The sequence below is a fragment of the Euleptes europaea genome, chromosome 14 (assembly GCF_029931775.1).
Source record: "Euleptes europaea isolate rEulEur1 chromosome 14, rEulEur1.hap1, whole genome shotgun sequence".
Taxonomy (NCBI): domain Eukaryota; kingdom Metazoa; phylum Chordata; class Lepidosauria; order Squamata; family Sphaerodactylidae; genus Euleptes; species Euleptes europaea.
In genome coordinates this window covers 30,884,774-30,898,752 of record NC_079325.1, presented here as the reverse complement: position 1 = coordinate 30,898,752, position 13,979 = coordinate 30,884,774, and the positions used below count along the sequence as shown (strand labels likewise).

The 13,979-nt window shown below is 44.5% G+C and overlaps 1 protein-coding gene across 1 annotated transcript in view; it reads right to left on the bottom strand.

Annotated features, from left to right (window-relative positions):
- Nucleotides 1–12,542, bottom strand: part of GPAT2 (glycerol-3-phosphate acyltransferase 2, mitochondrial) — a 52,842-nt gene extending 40,300 nt beyond the window's left edge. The window contains exons 1-4 of the mRNA XM_056860086.1: nt 12,429–12,542; nt 9,533–9,606; nt 6,660–6,770; nt 839–979 (exon numbers count right to left, since the gene is read on the bottom strand). Of these exons, the coding sequence (XP_056716064.1) occupies nt 839–979; nt 6,660–6,770; nt 9,533–9,606; nt 12,429–12,542 (440 nt within the window). The remainder of the gene's footprint in view (nt 1–838; nt 980–6,659; nt 6,771–9,532; nt 9,607–12,428) is intronic.
- Nucleotides 12,543–13,979: the final 1,437 nt, after the last annotated feature.

Genomic DNA, 13,979 nt, shown 5'->3' with positions numbered 1-13,979 from the left:
CCAGTTGGCAGAAAGACTACTATCCCCACCTTCCATTATTAAGCAGTAAACATACACCTGCACTGTGAATTAGGGACAACCATGCATTTGACGTATTCACATGTATGGTTTTGGTATAGGTGGGGACAAGGCTCAATCAATCAATCTTTATTAAAAAAAAAAAAGTCATACACCAGCACAGCTCTTCACAATTTACCATTAAAATCCTTAGTGTTACGACAAGGAAGGCTTATTTAAATCAAACACACTGATCAATTAGTTTTGGTTAAAGACTCCCAACATGATCTGAAAAAGTCAAACGCTGTGCAAATGAGCTCTCTCTCTCTTTCTCTCTCTCTCTCACACACACTCACACACATACATACATAACTGGGAAAACCACCCATTAATGCTTTTCAAATTGGGCTGTGGAGAACCCTGTTTTGTTATAAGTTTGTTAGTGTGGGGTTCCACCATGGGAAGCACTGTCATGGCGGATAAGTATCCACCAAAGATTGGTTGCCTTACAACGAGCAAAGATAGAGGAACGCTGGTTGAGTTCTACGCCTTATTGGCAGTTCAGAGGGTGAAATAAACGACACCCGAACGACTAGGCCAGCATTCAAGTGCTAGACCCTAGAAAAGATCTCAGAATCGTCGATAGTATGCCAACATTCCATGGCAGATGTAGAGATTAGCTGACACTGAAAAGCTTCCCTCAAGGTGGAATATTTGGAGTCGGCTGCTCCAGCATACAGATCAGATGATTCCTACTCTATTCCAGTCTCCACCTGTATCTGATTCCCACAGCCCATTTCTACAAGACCACTGAGCGAGCTTCTTGTCCGCAACACCATACCTCAGTAGGAAAGGGGAGAGAGCTGATTGTATCTGGCCGAGAATTCTGTGAATGTCTTTCATCCACTGAGCTACAGACACACTGGCCACTGGTGCATCTCCCTTCCCTTGGGACACCTTCTGAGACACAATGTCCTGTACCCTAGGGAGAAAAAAAGACAAAATCATCTGAGAAAGACACCTGACCAAAGTCATAGCCTGCCACTCAGTGTGTATTTGCATTATGATGAACACTGACGGGAACCAGCAGTATATATGCTGTGGCTGCAGTCAGTGGCCAGATTAAAGTAAAGCAAACATTGCCAGTTAACACTGGCGAACATTGGTGTTGTGCAGCGATTACAGTGTTGGACCAGGATCTGGGAGACCCAGGTTCAAATCCCCACTCCGCCATGGAAACTTGCTGGGTAACCTTGGGCTAGTGTCTCTCTCTCTCTCTCTCTCTCTCTCTCTCTCTCTCTCTCTCTGCCTAACATCCCTAGGTGCTGTTGTAAGAATAAAATGGAGAAGGGGGGAATGTTTTAAACCACTTTGTGTCTCTGTCGGGGAGAAGAGTGGGGTACACATGAAGTAAATAAATACATTCACACAAATCTCTCCTTGCCATCCAAAAATTCACTCTTTGAAACTGGATGTGATTTTAAGGCTACAGATTTTAAAAAAAAATTTGAAAAGGGTCTGACTGAAATATCACTTCCTGCAGTAGACGCCGCTCTTTCCTTTTGCCCTGCTGTGATCTTTTGTCTAACAGGCCACACTCCCTGAGAAGACCTCTATTATACACAAAGACCTAATCAAGAAGAGCAAGCGGGGTGCTCTCCTCCCTCAGAACTCCAAATTTACTGAAATGTTTTTGATCTGTAGCACCCACGTTTGTCAGTGCAGAGAGAGAAGAGGGAGGCCTCCAAGACCCTTCCCAGCCTGAGAGAACAGGAGAAGGCAGCTAGGCCAAGAACCTCTCTTCTAGAAAAGGGCCTGCCTGGGTCAGCAGCTCACTGTTCAGAACACTGCTTCTTCTGCTCCGGTGCTGCTTCTCATTGGCTGCGCTCAAACTGAGAAGATCTTACAGAAGTATCTGGACACCCCATAGACAGACACACGAACACACACACAAGTTTGCATCGACACAAAGCACAATCTACCGATGCTTAGCTTTGGTTGTACTGAATTTAATTGTTGGTTCTCAATGATGTTATTAATGTATTTTGGTAAGCCTCCTGGGGCCTGGTTGGGGGGAGGATTACTACACATGGACACACTAAAATTTGCAGCAGTATATAAAACAGGCAACTTTGCTGTAAACAGACAGAGAATTATAAAAGAATGGTGGGTATGTGGGAATGAGTGCTGTAGTTTCAGATGGTTCCATTCATGTAGTAGAAACTGTTTTACAGGTGACATATTATTTATAAAACGAGTTAGAGTCTTTAGGCCCAAATCATTAAAGATTCCAAATTATATTCAATGAGTAACCCATTTTGTTCTCTTAAACTTTATTGCTGAATGGGAATATTAAAAGCGATCTGTTACAAGTTAGTTCTGAAACAAATAATACAACATAAAGTACCAAACCAACATTATACAAGCACAAACCCTGGCTCCTGTGGACTTCTGAGAGTTGCTGAGCAAGAATTACGTTGTTTTATTGTTCTGCGTTAATGTGTGGGGGGGATTAGGTATGTGGTGTAAAGACTGCAGAGAAGACGACAAGTGCCCTTCACACAACGCACAGCTAAATTGTGGAACTCCCTGCCCCAGGATGTGGTGATGGCTGTCAACTTGGAAGGCTTTAAGAGAGTGGACATGTTCATGGAGGAGAAGGCTATTCATGGCTATTATTAAAAATGGATGCTAGTCATGATGCATACCTATTCTCTCCAGGATCAGAGGAGCATGCCTATTATATTAGGTGCATTGGAACACAGGCAGGATAATGCTACTGCAGTCATCTTATTTGTAGGCTTCCAAGAAGCACCTGGTTGGCCACTATGTGAACAGACTCCTGGACTTGATGGACCTTGGTCTGATCCAGCATGGCCTTTCTTATGTTCTTATGCCCTGTAGTTAGAATTTATGCACCCTGTCCTCCCCGCCCCCCCCCCACTCCCAAAGAATTACTTCTATGGACACCTTTTGATATTTGCAAAGCATTTAACAGAAGGTTCTTCACTTACACTGTAAGCTTTATAAATAGCATAACAGATGTACATTCCGGTAAATCAAATGCTGGACCACATCCACTCAGCTGGGGGGGGGGGGAGGTCCAAGCTTTTGGTGCAGCACATGTTTATTCATTTCATTATGTTCATTTCTCACTTTACCCGTCCCCACCCCTCCACACACAACCAAAATATTTTTATGAACAATTAAAGCCTGTTTTCAGAAGAGGGGGTTGGCAATGTCACAGTCACTAGCCTACAGGCATTCTCCCCAGCCAACTTTCAAGCTGAACCACTCTGAAGACGTGCAGAACCAGTTTTTTTCCATAGTTTTCCACAGTAGAGCAAAATGCACATTAGCTTACAGAGCTGGCATTGTACGGCCTCCGCTCAAAACGTTAGAACTGCCTTCACCTGTTTTCTCACTTTTTTCAGCAACTAGCAGGACACTTAGATCAAATGAAAGCACATGACCCTGAAATTGCCCTGACCATGTATGTGCATGTGAGTGAGGGTGTAAAGTGCCCTCAAGTCGCAGCCGACTTATGGCGACCCCTTTTTGGGGGTTTTATGGTAAGAGACTAACAGAGGTGGTTTGCCAGTGCCTTCCTCTGCACAGCAACCCTGGTATTCCTTGGTGGTCTTCCATCCAAATACTAGCCAGGGCTGACCCTGCTTAGCTTCCGAGATCTGACGAGATCAGGCTAGCCTGGGCTATCCAGGTCAGGGCTGTCCAAATATATCCCACACAAATGCTGCCCTTTCCCTTTCAACATATGGCTGTAGTGCATTTCTGCCTTCCATTCTCTCACTTCATTATTTTGGCAGGCAAGGATGCCACTAAATATTTTCAGGAGACAAGAGACACAAGCCAAGCACCAGGAACCCAAGCCAAGGGTCAGGACTACGGTGGAATCCTCTCCACCACAGAGCAACCCCCCCCCTTGCTGCTCTTCTCTGCATGCATGAAAAGAGGCAGGAGGCTCCGCAACAGTACTCTTTATTCAGCAAGTCCTTCCAAAGGCAGCAGGAAGAAGCTGCAGCTCTAGAGAGGCTCATAACCGAGCAGGAGGAGCTCCATGGCCCACCTGGGGACCCTGACCCGTAGGCTGAGACTACTGGATTTCAGGACGGCTTAATAAAAGACGGCATATGGCCAATTTAGTGTAAGGAATGATCTGCAAATAGCCCACTGAGAAAAAGTTATATTTATTTATCATAAGGCTCCTTGTTAAGTTTAGGGTCAGGAAACACAATTTAAACTTTGGGTGCAGCTTGTTGTAAGGGCTTTGGGCCTGATAAGACTAATTGGGAGGCTGACAGAAAGCCTCTAAAACATATTTTATACTGTGCCACCATATCCATCTCCCCTCAATGAGATCCCAAGAACTACTGCTGTTGCTGCTCCCACGCCTTTTCCTCCTGCTGCCCATTCTCTCAGCTGGCCCTCTAGGCCTCACTTGTCTCTCCCTAGCCCCTGGCCAGCCACAGTCCTTATGTTCTCTCAGTTCAGCATTCCTTGCCTCAGTCCTACGGGCTCTTCTGTTGCTACCTGGATCTTCTTGCCTAACCTTCCAGGATGCTTGGGCCTAGAACGGTTTACTCCACACACCTACCCAAGCTCCCACCTACAGAGCCCCATGTCACAATCTGCCAAGTTTCTCCCACAAACAGCCTTTAAACTTTTTTTTTTGCATTTATTGCATTAATAATTTGAATCAAACTGCACCAGTCTGGAATGTACAATCCGTGTTTTTTTTTTAAAGAAGGCACTCTCCCATTTTCTGTGGTACATTAACCATTCACAAGGGACACAATCCAGAATTAAAAGCATTTTTGGCATCACTTGTCAAAACACACTCCGTCTCCAAGGGATCCCTAGCAGCTTTTGTCTGAACAAGTTCTGGTTGTGTCAATGTGTTTTTGGAGACTTACACATGTTGTTATCAGCGAGCTGATTAAGCCAGTGCTGTAGCCTGGCATTCTGCCCATCGGCTGTGGATGCCAAATCAACTTGGTCATCTAAATCCAGCAGCCTGACACCAAAGCTAGCTTTGGCTAACATACTAGAGCAAAATGGCTGGTGTTGGGGAGGGGAAGAAGGGGATGTGCAGGAGAATTGCTAAGTAGGTCCTGATGGAAGGAATCAGTCAAAACGGGTGAGCTTCTCTCGAGGCAAGAATGGCCTTTTCTAAAGCGCCTGGTAGCGTCACAGTAACTCAAACGAGCTTCAGACAAACAGCCAGCCAAAACACGATTGCCTGGTACAAATCAGGTATCGTTCCTCCGGCCTTTAAACCAGAGAATTATGGCTCACGAAGCCAGAGAATACAGATGGAGAAACAGATGTGAAGACACCTCGAGTGTATTGAGATAAAACACACACGCGAGCAGAATGGAGAGCTTCCAACTTGCAAAGACCATTTTCCCCTTCCCCAAACTAAAGAACCAAGCATGGAGCACTATAGCAGCATTTCCCAAATTGAAGAACAGGATGTCTGGGGTGAGGGGATGGGAGGTGGTACATGAGTACAAATTAGAAGTTACGAAAATGAAAGAGGGTTAAACAAGAGAAAAAAACTACTGGGAGGGATCAAGGCTTGCACACAGTCTGCTGCTCTGATGGGCTGCCTAGAAAGGAACATAATGGATTACAGATATTTCTTAGGGCCCCTTTGTATTGAGAGTCAGAGTAGTAAAGGGTGAATGTGACCTGCTCTTGAAGTGCATGCTTACTGATGAACGGGGACTTTAAATCTGCATTGGGGATTGTGTGTATGGAATCAGGACTGGAACGACTTCAGGATAATTCATGTAGTGCACACATATGTAATGTTGAGTATACAGTGTGTGTGTGTCTGTGTGGGAGATTCCAAGGTTCCTGCATTCTAAAAGCGGGGGATATGGTATACAGTTGCCCAAGACAGAAGAAGGACAGACATAATTCTCTCGCGCCTCACAGTCTGCCTCGTGAGCGGAACACTAGATCAATTCTCAGACTTGCCCCCTCCCTTTTTGCTTCAGGTGGGCAAACCAGAAAAAAACAACAGGCTGGGTCTACATCTAGCAGTTTAAAAAAACAGCAACCCATTAACACTTCAAAAACGACTGATAGTTGAATGACACATGATGGAACATTATGTCTAATGAAGAGTGCTGACATATTCCTATACCAACCAAAAAAGAGATAGCTGCTTTGTGAATTGTGCAGGGAGACAAGACAACATCACGGATGCTATCCAGTAACCATCTATCATATGCAGCTTTTGATCAATGCATTAAAAAGTTCCAGAACTATTTTCTCCAACACAACCCCTAAAGTTCACTCTAAAGCAGAATGCAGGGAGTTTCGCCCCAAAAGTGGTACAGTTAGGATCCATCCAGCTCAGACATCTCTCCTACTACTGATCCAGGAGGTCTATTCCAAACCTGTGGTGAAACATTATCTCCTGGATGAGAAGCCCATTATCAGATGATGCAAAGGCTCAGCCACTCAAAGCACAGTAGGATTTATTCCTCACTGACACACATAGAGTCTGCTAATCCTCTGGCAAACCAAACCTTCCAAGGCATTGCTCAAGTAACCTGGATCAGTCAGATAGTTCTGAGAACAAAACTCAGCTGCTGTGATCCTCAACCAGGATACCCAGCTAAAAGCAATACCTCTTGCTGTGAAAAATTCTTTCTTGCATATTAACAGGAGTATCGTTGCAGAACTGCCAGTCACATACTGTCAGGAAGTAGGAGAGTCTCCTTACCAGCCAGCCTCTGTACCTGGGAGAGAAGTAAAATCCATATGAAACTGAGGAAGAACAAATGGTAGCACTTCCAGAATTATGATATTCCTACGATTCATTTCTTCTACAAGCTGAAAAAAAGATGGTGGAGGAACAGATACCCAAAATAGGGCCTAAAGCTCACTCCCCATATCTCACTAGTTACAATATGCCATGCCTCCTCTTTGGTAAACAGAAGCTGCTTTTCCATATCAGACCAAGGCCCTTGTAGCCCAACAATTTGTTTCCACCAGTGACCATCAAGATGTCTCTAAGAAGTTTGTTACAAGAAGAAGAAGAGTTGGTTTTTATACGCTGACTTTCTCTACCCCTAAAGGAAGAACCAAACCGGCTTACAATCACCTTTCTTTCCCCTTCCCACAACAGACACCCTGTGAGAGCTCTAAGAGAGCTGTGAATAGCCCAAGGTCACCCAGCTGGCTTCATGTGGAGGAGTGGGGAATCAAACCCAATTCTCCAGATTAAGAGTCCACTGCTCTATACCACTGCTCTTAACCACTACACCATGCTGGCTCAGGGCATGAAAGAAACAGCAGCTTTCTCCCAAATTTGCGGCTTTCTCCCTCCCAAATTTGGTAATTAGAGGTATATTACCTCCATACATGGAGATTCTCTTGACAAACTGGCCTACCATGAATTTATCTAGTCCTTTAATCTCGTGGCCTTTAATTTAATCTAGTGGCCTTTCCCACAACTGGTAGTAATTTCCCCAGATATCTCCAGAAGCTCAAGAGCACATCACAGATGGTAAACATTCCATTTTTCTTTCAATATCTACATGCATGTGTATTTACATATACATACTCAGCTCAGGATATGCTACACTCAGATAATAGTAATTTTGTTTTCTTGTATTTAAGCTCCATGCTTGCTTTCAATGTCAATAAAACATGATTTGTAAATTCTTGTTGTTTTGGCTTTTTTAAAAGGAGCTAAACAATATCCCCCTGACCTGGATGGCCCAGGCTAGCCTGATCTCGTCAGATCTCAGAAGCTAAGCAGGGTCAGCCCTGGTTAGTATTTGGATGGGAGACCACCAAGAAATATCAGGGTTGCTGTGCAGAGGAAGGCACTGGCAAACCACCTGTTAGTCTCTCGCCATGAAAACCCCAAAAAGGGGTTGCCATACGTTGGCTGCGACTTGGCGGCACTTTACACACACACAAACAGTATCCAAAGTGCCCATTACTAGGGGGAAATGGCATAATATTTGCATAATTTAACCTACAGAGCAGAATGTTTATCCTTGGTACAGAATTGAGGCTACCCTGCTCCAATTTTCCTACTCCTAAAAAAGAGCTATACAATATGATAGAAACTGAGGCAGGCCTATGTTATCCAGATTGTACAGTGATTGATTTCACACTCCTGGTCCTGTCGCACTTCAGAAAACCATGACTATTTGCTTCAGCTGTGATATTAATCAAGTACTTTCTTCCCTGTTGTTCATAACACTTAGTGCTTTTGGGATTTCAGTTTTCAAAGAACTTTACAAACTACAATTAAAGTAATTAGTAATCAGGCTAATGAGAATAAAGCCTTTAATCCTCACACAACTCCTATGAGGCAAAAAGCTTTGTTATCTACTTTTTAATTTGGAAGGGATGGGGAGGAAGGAGAAAGAAGAGACATCAAGACATGCAGAGTAAATAACTAAGCCAACACAGCACTCTTTGAAGGACCAACCTAAGACTTTTTGATACTAGGGAGAGAAAAATCAAAATCCTTTGTGCTCCCCTCACAATTAACAGGGGACAAAATCCACCAGGAGGTTTTCCTGAGCAAGTCCCATTGAAATATATGGGAATCGCACAAAAGCACTATTGTTCATTTAAACAGTACTTGCCCCAGAGGACCGCCCTATGGATTTGCATATAGGTATCAGACTTGTTTTCCCCATTTTGCTATCCTTAATGACGTAGAAAATCTACTACATTATGCTTCACAAAGGGGCCTCCTCTGCACAAGGATTTGTTCTCAGGATGCTCACCCCACAATTCTCACTCTTCCTCTACAACACCCACACATTGTACCATGGCACACTTTGCTCAAAATACCACAGCAGAATTGGTCAACCACCCCAAAACTGGCAGCCCCCATTTGCTCCACTGCATCCAACACCAAGGCAAAATGCACTAGGAGGAAACACGTACACCAAGAGAACTAGAGGGAGAGAGAAAATTCACACAGTAGAGAGGGGTAAGCAGAGTTTCCAACCTTGTGGTATTGCTAACAAATTCTGGGTGTTCCTGCGCAAGCAGCTAAATAAACTTGCATCATGTCATCACAAGAGAGTCATGTCATCACTAACCACTGTACAGTGGTTAGTGTCACAGACTAGGATCTGGGTAACGCAGGGTTGATTCCCCACTCTTCCGTGGAAGCTTGCTGGCTGACCTTGGGCCACTAACTCCTTCTCAGCCTGACTTACCTCACAAGACTGTTGTGAGGTTAAAATGGAGGACAGGAGAATATCAAATGGAGGACAGGAGAATATGATATTCTGGGCCCCCATAAGGGAGAAAACTAGGGTATAAATGAATAAACAAAGAAGAAAGCAATGAACAACGCCAATGAATATGGCTTCCTCTACCCCAAACAAAATGGAATATGTATAGGAGGAAGATAAGACTCAGGCAGACTCCAGATGTCCATGCAAGCTGAAAAAATGTGTGCAGAAGTGGAGCAGAAGTTGGGCATTCTTGCCCAAGCCACCTTTCCACCCCTCCCTCCGCTTACCTGGTGTTTTCTTCTGTTATCTTGATCACATTGCAAAATCCCAGAGAGGTAAGATGCTTGTGAAAGAAGGATTTCTGAAGACAGAAAGAGGAAAGGTTCAAGTCCAGCAGCATTTCCTACACATTGCTGTCATCTCACTTCAACAGCCTTCTGTCCAAGCTAACAAGGAAGGACACCAGTCCATCACCTCTTGAAGACCCAAAGTTGTCTGCCAACATGAGCAGCCCCAGCTTTCTGCCTCCAACAGCAGCCAGTCCAATGGCTCAAGGAAGTTCACAAGCTAATAATCTGGCACACTGCCTCCAGCTACAAAGGTTCCCTTCAGCTATCACTGTTAACTGCCAGTGATGGATTACTCTTCCACAAATTTGTTTCCACTTTCTAAATAAAATGTTTTGTGACGATGCATTGTTTGTTTATTTAATATATTTATTAGACACCTTTCTCGCTTACAGAATTTGAAGCGGCTTACAACAGTGCACATACTTTACACTATTACATACAGTGTACGTACTTTAGTCTTCCTTGAACCTACTGTTGGCAGACTTCACTGAATGTTCCAGGATTGTCCGCCATAAACTTATATAATGGCATTATGAAGCTTGCTTTTTCATTGCCAGTCTCTTTCAACCAGCCACATTCAGAGACGAAAGCTAAAAGCCCACGTGTAGATTTTGTGTGTGTGAATAAAATAAACCCTTGACTTACTGTAAGGGTTTCTCCACAGTGGTGGAATGGCAGGCATTCTACCGCTCGCTCTATAGGCAGGGTTATGTAAATTAGCTAAAGCTTTTTCTGGATCCTGTGTGGGAGGTTCCCCAGTTCATGCCCTCCCTGCTCCCTGGCAACAGGACTCTCTTCGTGTTCCAGCTCTTTCCACAGAGCGACAGCCCCATCAGAGCCCCCTGCAATTCCTCCTCAAACCTTTCTGGCTGGCACCGCTAGGCTGGCCCCCCTCCAGTCAGATGCTGAGGGCAGCATCTCCAGCCAGGCCACAGCTCAAGACACCAAAGCTTTTTTTTAGGTACAGGGGGAAATTTACCCTTATTTCAGCTAGTAAACAGCAGGAAGGAAAGACAGCCTCTCCCCCCCCCCCATGCCATTTTCTCCCCCATAAAGCAGCCCTGGTGGCTGCATTTGGTAAAGACAAAAACTGACCATGGAACTATATGTAAAGCACATTTCCACATTAAAGCTGCTCTAGTGAGTTTATGGTCATGGTGAAATTCAGACCAGGGACTTCCCAAGGCACAGCTCACAATCTTGGTCACTCACAGTGCCACCTTAAGCAGAGTTACACCCTTCTAAGCCCAAGGATTTCAATGGATTTAGGAGGGTGTAACAGCTAAGGATGGGACTGTAACTGCATCAGCTCTTCAGTTTACCTGTTTTGTCCAGATTCATTACACAATACAGAAGAAGAGGAGTTGCTTTTTATATGCTGACTTTCTCTACCACTTAAGGAAGAATCAAACCTTCTTACAATCACCTTCCCCTCCCCACAACAGACACCCTGTGAGGTAGGTGGAGCTGAGAGAGTGTGCCTAGCCCAAGGTCACCCAGCTATTATTATTACCATGGGAAACCAGCCAACTCATTGACAAAGTGCAGTAGGACGACCAGACCATGCATTATAAGCCAAAAATCAGAGGCACACAGAGTACGTATCAGTAGCCCAAAAACTATGCATAGCCAGCTCTACAACCTGGAAGTGTAGGACAGATGTAAGGACCCTGTGACTAATGGGAGTCCTGCTGAGTGAGGCCCAAACTACACGTTACATGTAACATGTGTTCACCATGGGGATTTGTAGCCATATGGCAGCTACAAGTTCCTTGTGGGAAGTCAATTCTGAACCACCATAGAGGCCCAATTCAGATTAGGAGTGTGGAGCAGGGGGAGGAGGGGCTTCAGCCTCCCCAACCCCAGGCTGTTTTCCTGACCTGGCACCAGGTCACATTATTTGTTCCACTGGCGGGCTGCACATGCACTGAATACTTGCACATGCTGCCACCCCCGAGGGTAGACAATGCTCCAGGGGTGTGGGGTTCAAGTCAAGAAAGTGGCATGGGGAGGGGGGGGAAGGCTGAAGCCCCTCCTCCTCCCATGCCACAGTTCCAATCTGAACTGTACCCCTGCAGAGCTTCAGAATTGAGTTCCCACAGGGAACTCGCAGCTAGCATCCCGTTGCAAGTCTCCATGGTGAGCCTCAGGAGATGCGAAGAAGCACTCAAAAAGAATTCCAAACAAAGGCCCGCTTGGTCTTTGCTTTCACCTTTGTCTAAACTAGGCTTGCTACGAAGCAATAATTCTGCACCCATCACAATCAGGGCGACAAAAGGGTTGACTTTTTTTTTAAAAAACAGACTTTTCATGTGGGCGAACTGGGGACTCAAGTCTCTATTCAAGATGGCGAGAATAGATCCAGGCTGCTGTTCTGGATGTAATGAACAATATTCAAGGTGGGCTGCCTTTGTAAGATGATAAGAGATTTGGGAGAACAGGGATGAAGTGTTCCCAGGCAACACTAGCATGGGCAACACAGAAGCCACTTTTTAGTTATACCGTGAACATTTGGTAAGTGTAATTTTTTAAAAAAATGACTCACTTGCATGAATATTATGGCAGAGAATATTGGCACACTCTTCAGTCCTAACTGGTGCAAGGTTTGTGTGGATGTTCTTGCCTAGAGGCTCCCAGATTCCCAGAACCATGCCACGTCCAGAAATAAAACATTTTTTTCCTACATGTATGCCAAGGGAAGGGCAGAACTTCTATGGGTTGGTTTTGGTTGCCAGCAGGGCTAGTACTCACTAAAGACTAAACCAAAAGCAGACTGACCCATTCCTTTACCCATTACCAGCAACAAACGCTCCATAAAGTTCCAGCTACTTACCCAGCTTTTTGGAGTGCACCTTTGGCAGCAGCGCCCGACAAATGGACGGTGCTTGCCCAGAAATGGCGTGACAACTTCCAGCTTGCTCCCCAAATCCACAGGCCAGGTCTTCATCTGAAGGGATAAACAAACAGCTTTAGCTACCCACTTGAAAAATGAGGTTCATGGTACTAGCGTTAAGGCAAACAACATTTCCGAAGACATGTTGAAACAGAAAGCAAGCAAGCAGATCCCTCAGACTGAGATGGGCAAAAGTCAAGTCTAATAACAGCCAATGGAAGAGTGGGGTTCCTTTGTGGACTTAAGGGAAAAACACTATACAACTGCCTGGACATCCTGCCCCTTTAATGTCTTAATGGGATGTTATTTACCTCTATACCATGAAAAGCTTCAGTTGCCCATTTTCAAATATTAAGTATCTATTAAAAGGACATGGTATTTTTTTCTACAGCCTGTAGCAACTCTATGTACAGATAAGTTGGAAACTATCAGGTATTTATGATAGTAATAGTATGAACATGTAAAATAAAAACAAATGGAGGCTTGCTTCCACCAAAGCCAAAAAACCCAAAAGGGAAGTGCATTCATGGTCATGACCAAACAGAACTTCATATGTAGAATGGGTTCTGGTCTGATCCAGTAAGGCTCTTCTTATGTTATCAGCTTTAAAAGGGGATTCGACAGATTCATGAAGCATAGATCTATCAGTGGCTACTAGCCATGGTGACTAAAGGGAATCTCCACTGCCAGCAGCCAAAATCAGGAGAAGGCCATTATGCCCTGTTGTTGGACCTCAAGAGGAACTGGTTGGCGAATGCGTGCTTCACTGATCTACACAGCTACATAGCTTGATGTTTAGAAAGAGGCAAATTATTCAAAAATAAACAAAACTGCACCTTTTTTCATTTCAACATTTTAAACACATCAAGAAACTGGTCTTATCTAGCCGTTTCTTGGCCTTCCAAATTTTGATTCAGGTTTTTGGGCCTGGTCAAGTTACCGAAGACTCCTCTCTGAGAAATTAATGTCAGGATGACTTGCAGTTTCAGAAGAGATAAGGGATGAGATGGAGCCAGGCACAAGTGCAGGTGAGATAACAAGCCTGGGAGTTTCAAGACCAGAGACCCAGAGGGCATTTTGAGCTCACATTCCACTTCATTAGCGTCAGGAACCCTGGGCATGGGTGTGTAGTGACTGTGAGTACCTGCCAGCTGCAGAGGTACATAGTCACATATCTTAGCAACACACTTGATAGGCCAAACAGGATCAGACCTGCTGCAGATAGTCTGGCATAAAGCAAGACCACTCGTCGTAGTTTGCACCTTCAGGCCTTCCTTCCTTTCGGCCACCCTTTTGACCATAGATTGGGCCTTGTGTAGGCAGAATACCCGCTTCTTGGATTTTGCAGTTCTGTCAGGACATCTGGTTCAGAGTACAAAAGCCTGAATAATTTTCTAGGACAGTTATTTAGTTTTATTATTTTCTTCCCTGCTTTGCACTGCTTCTATATTTGTAAACTTTTGTACATTTCTTTTAATCAACCTTATTAAT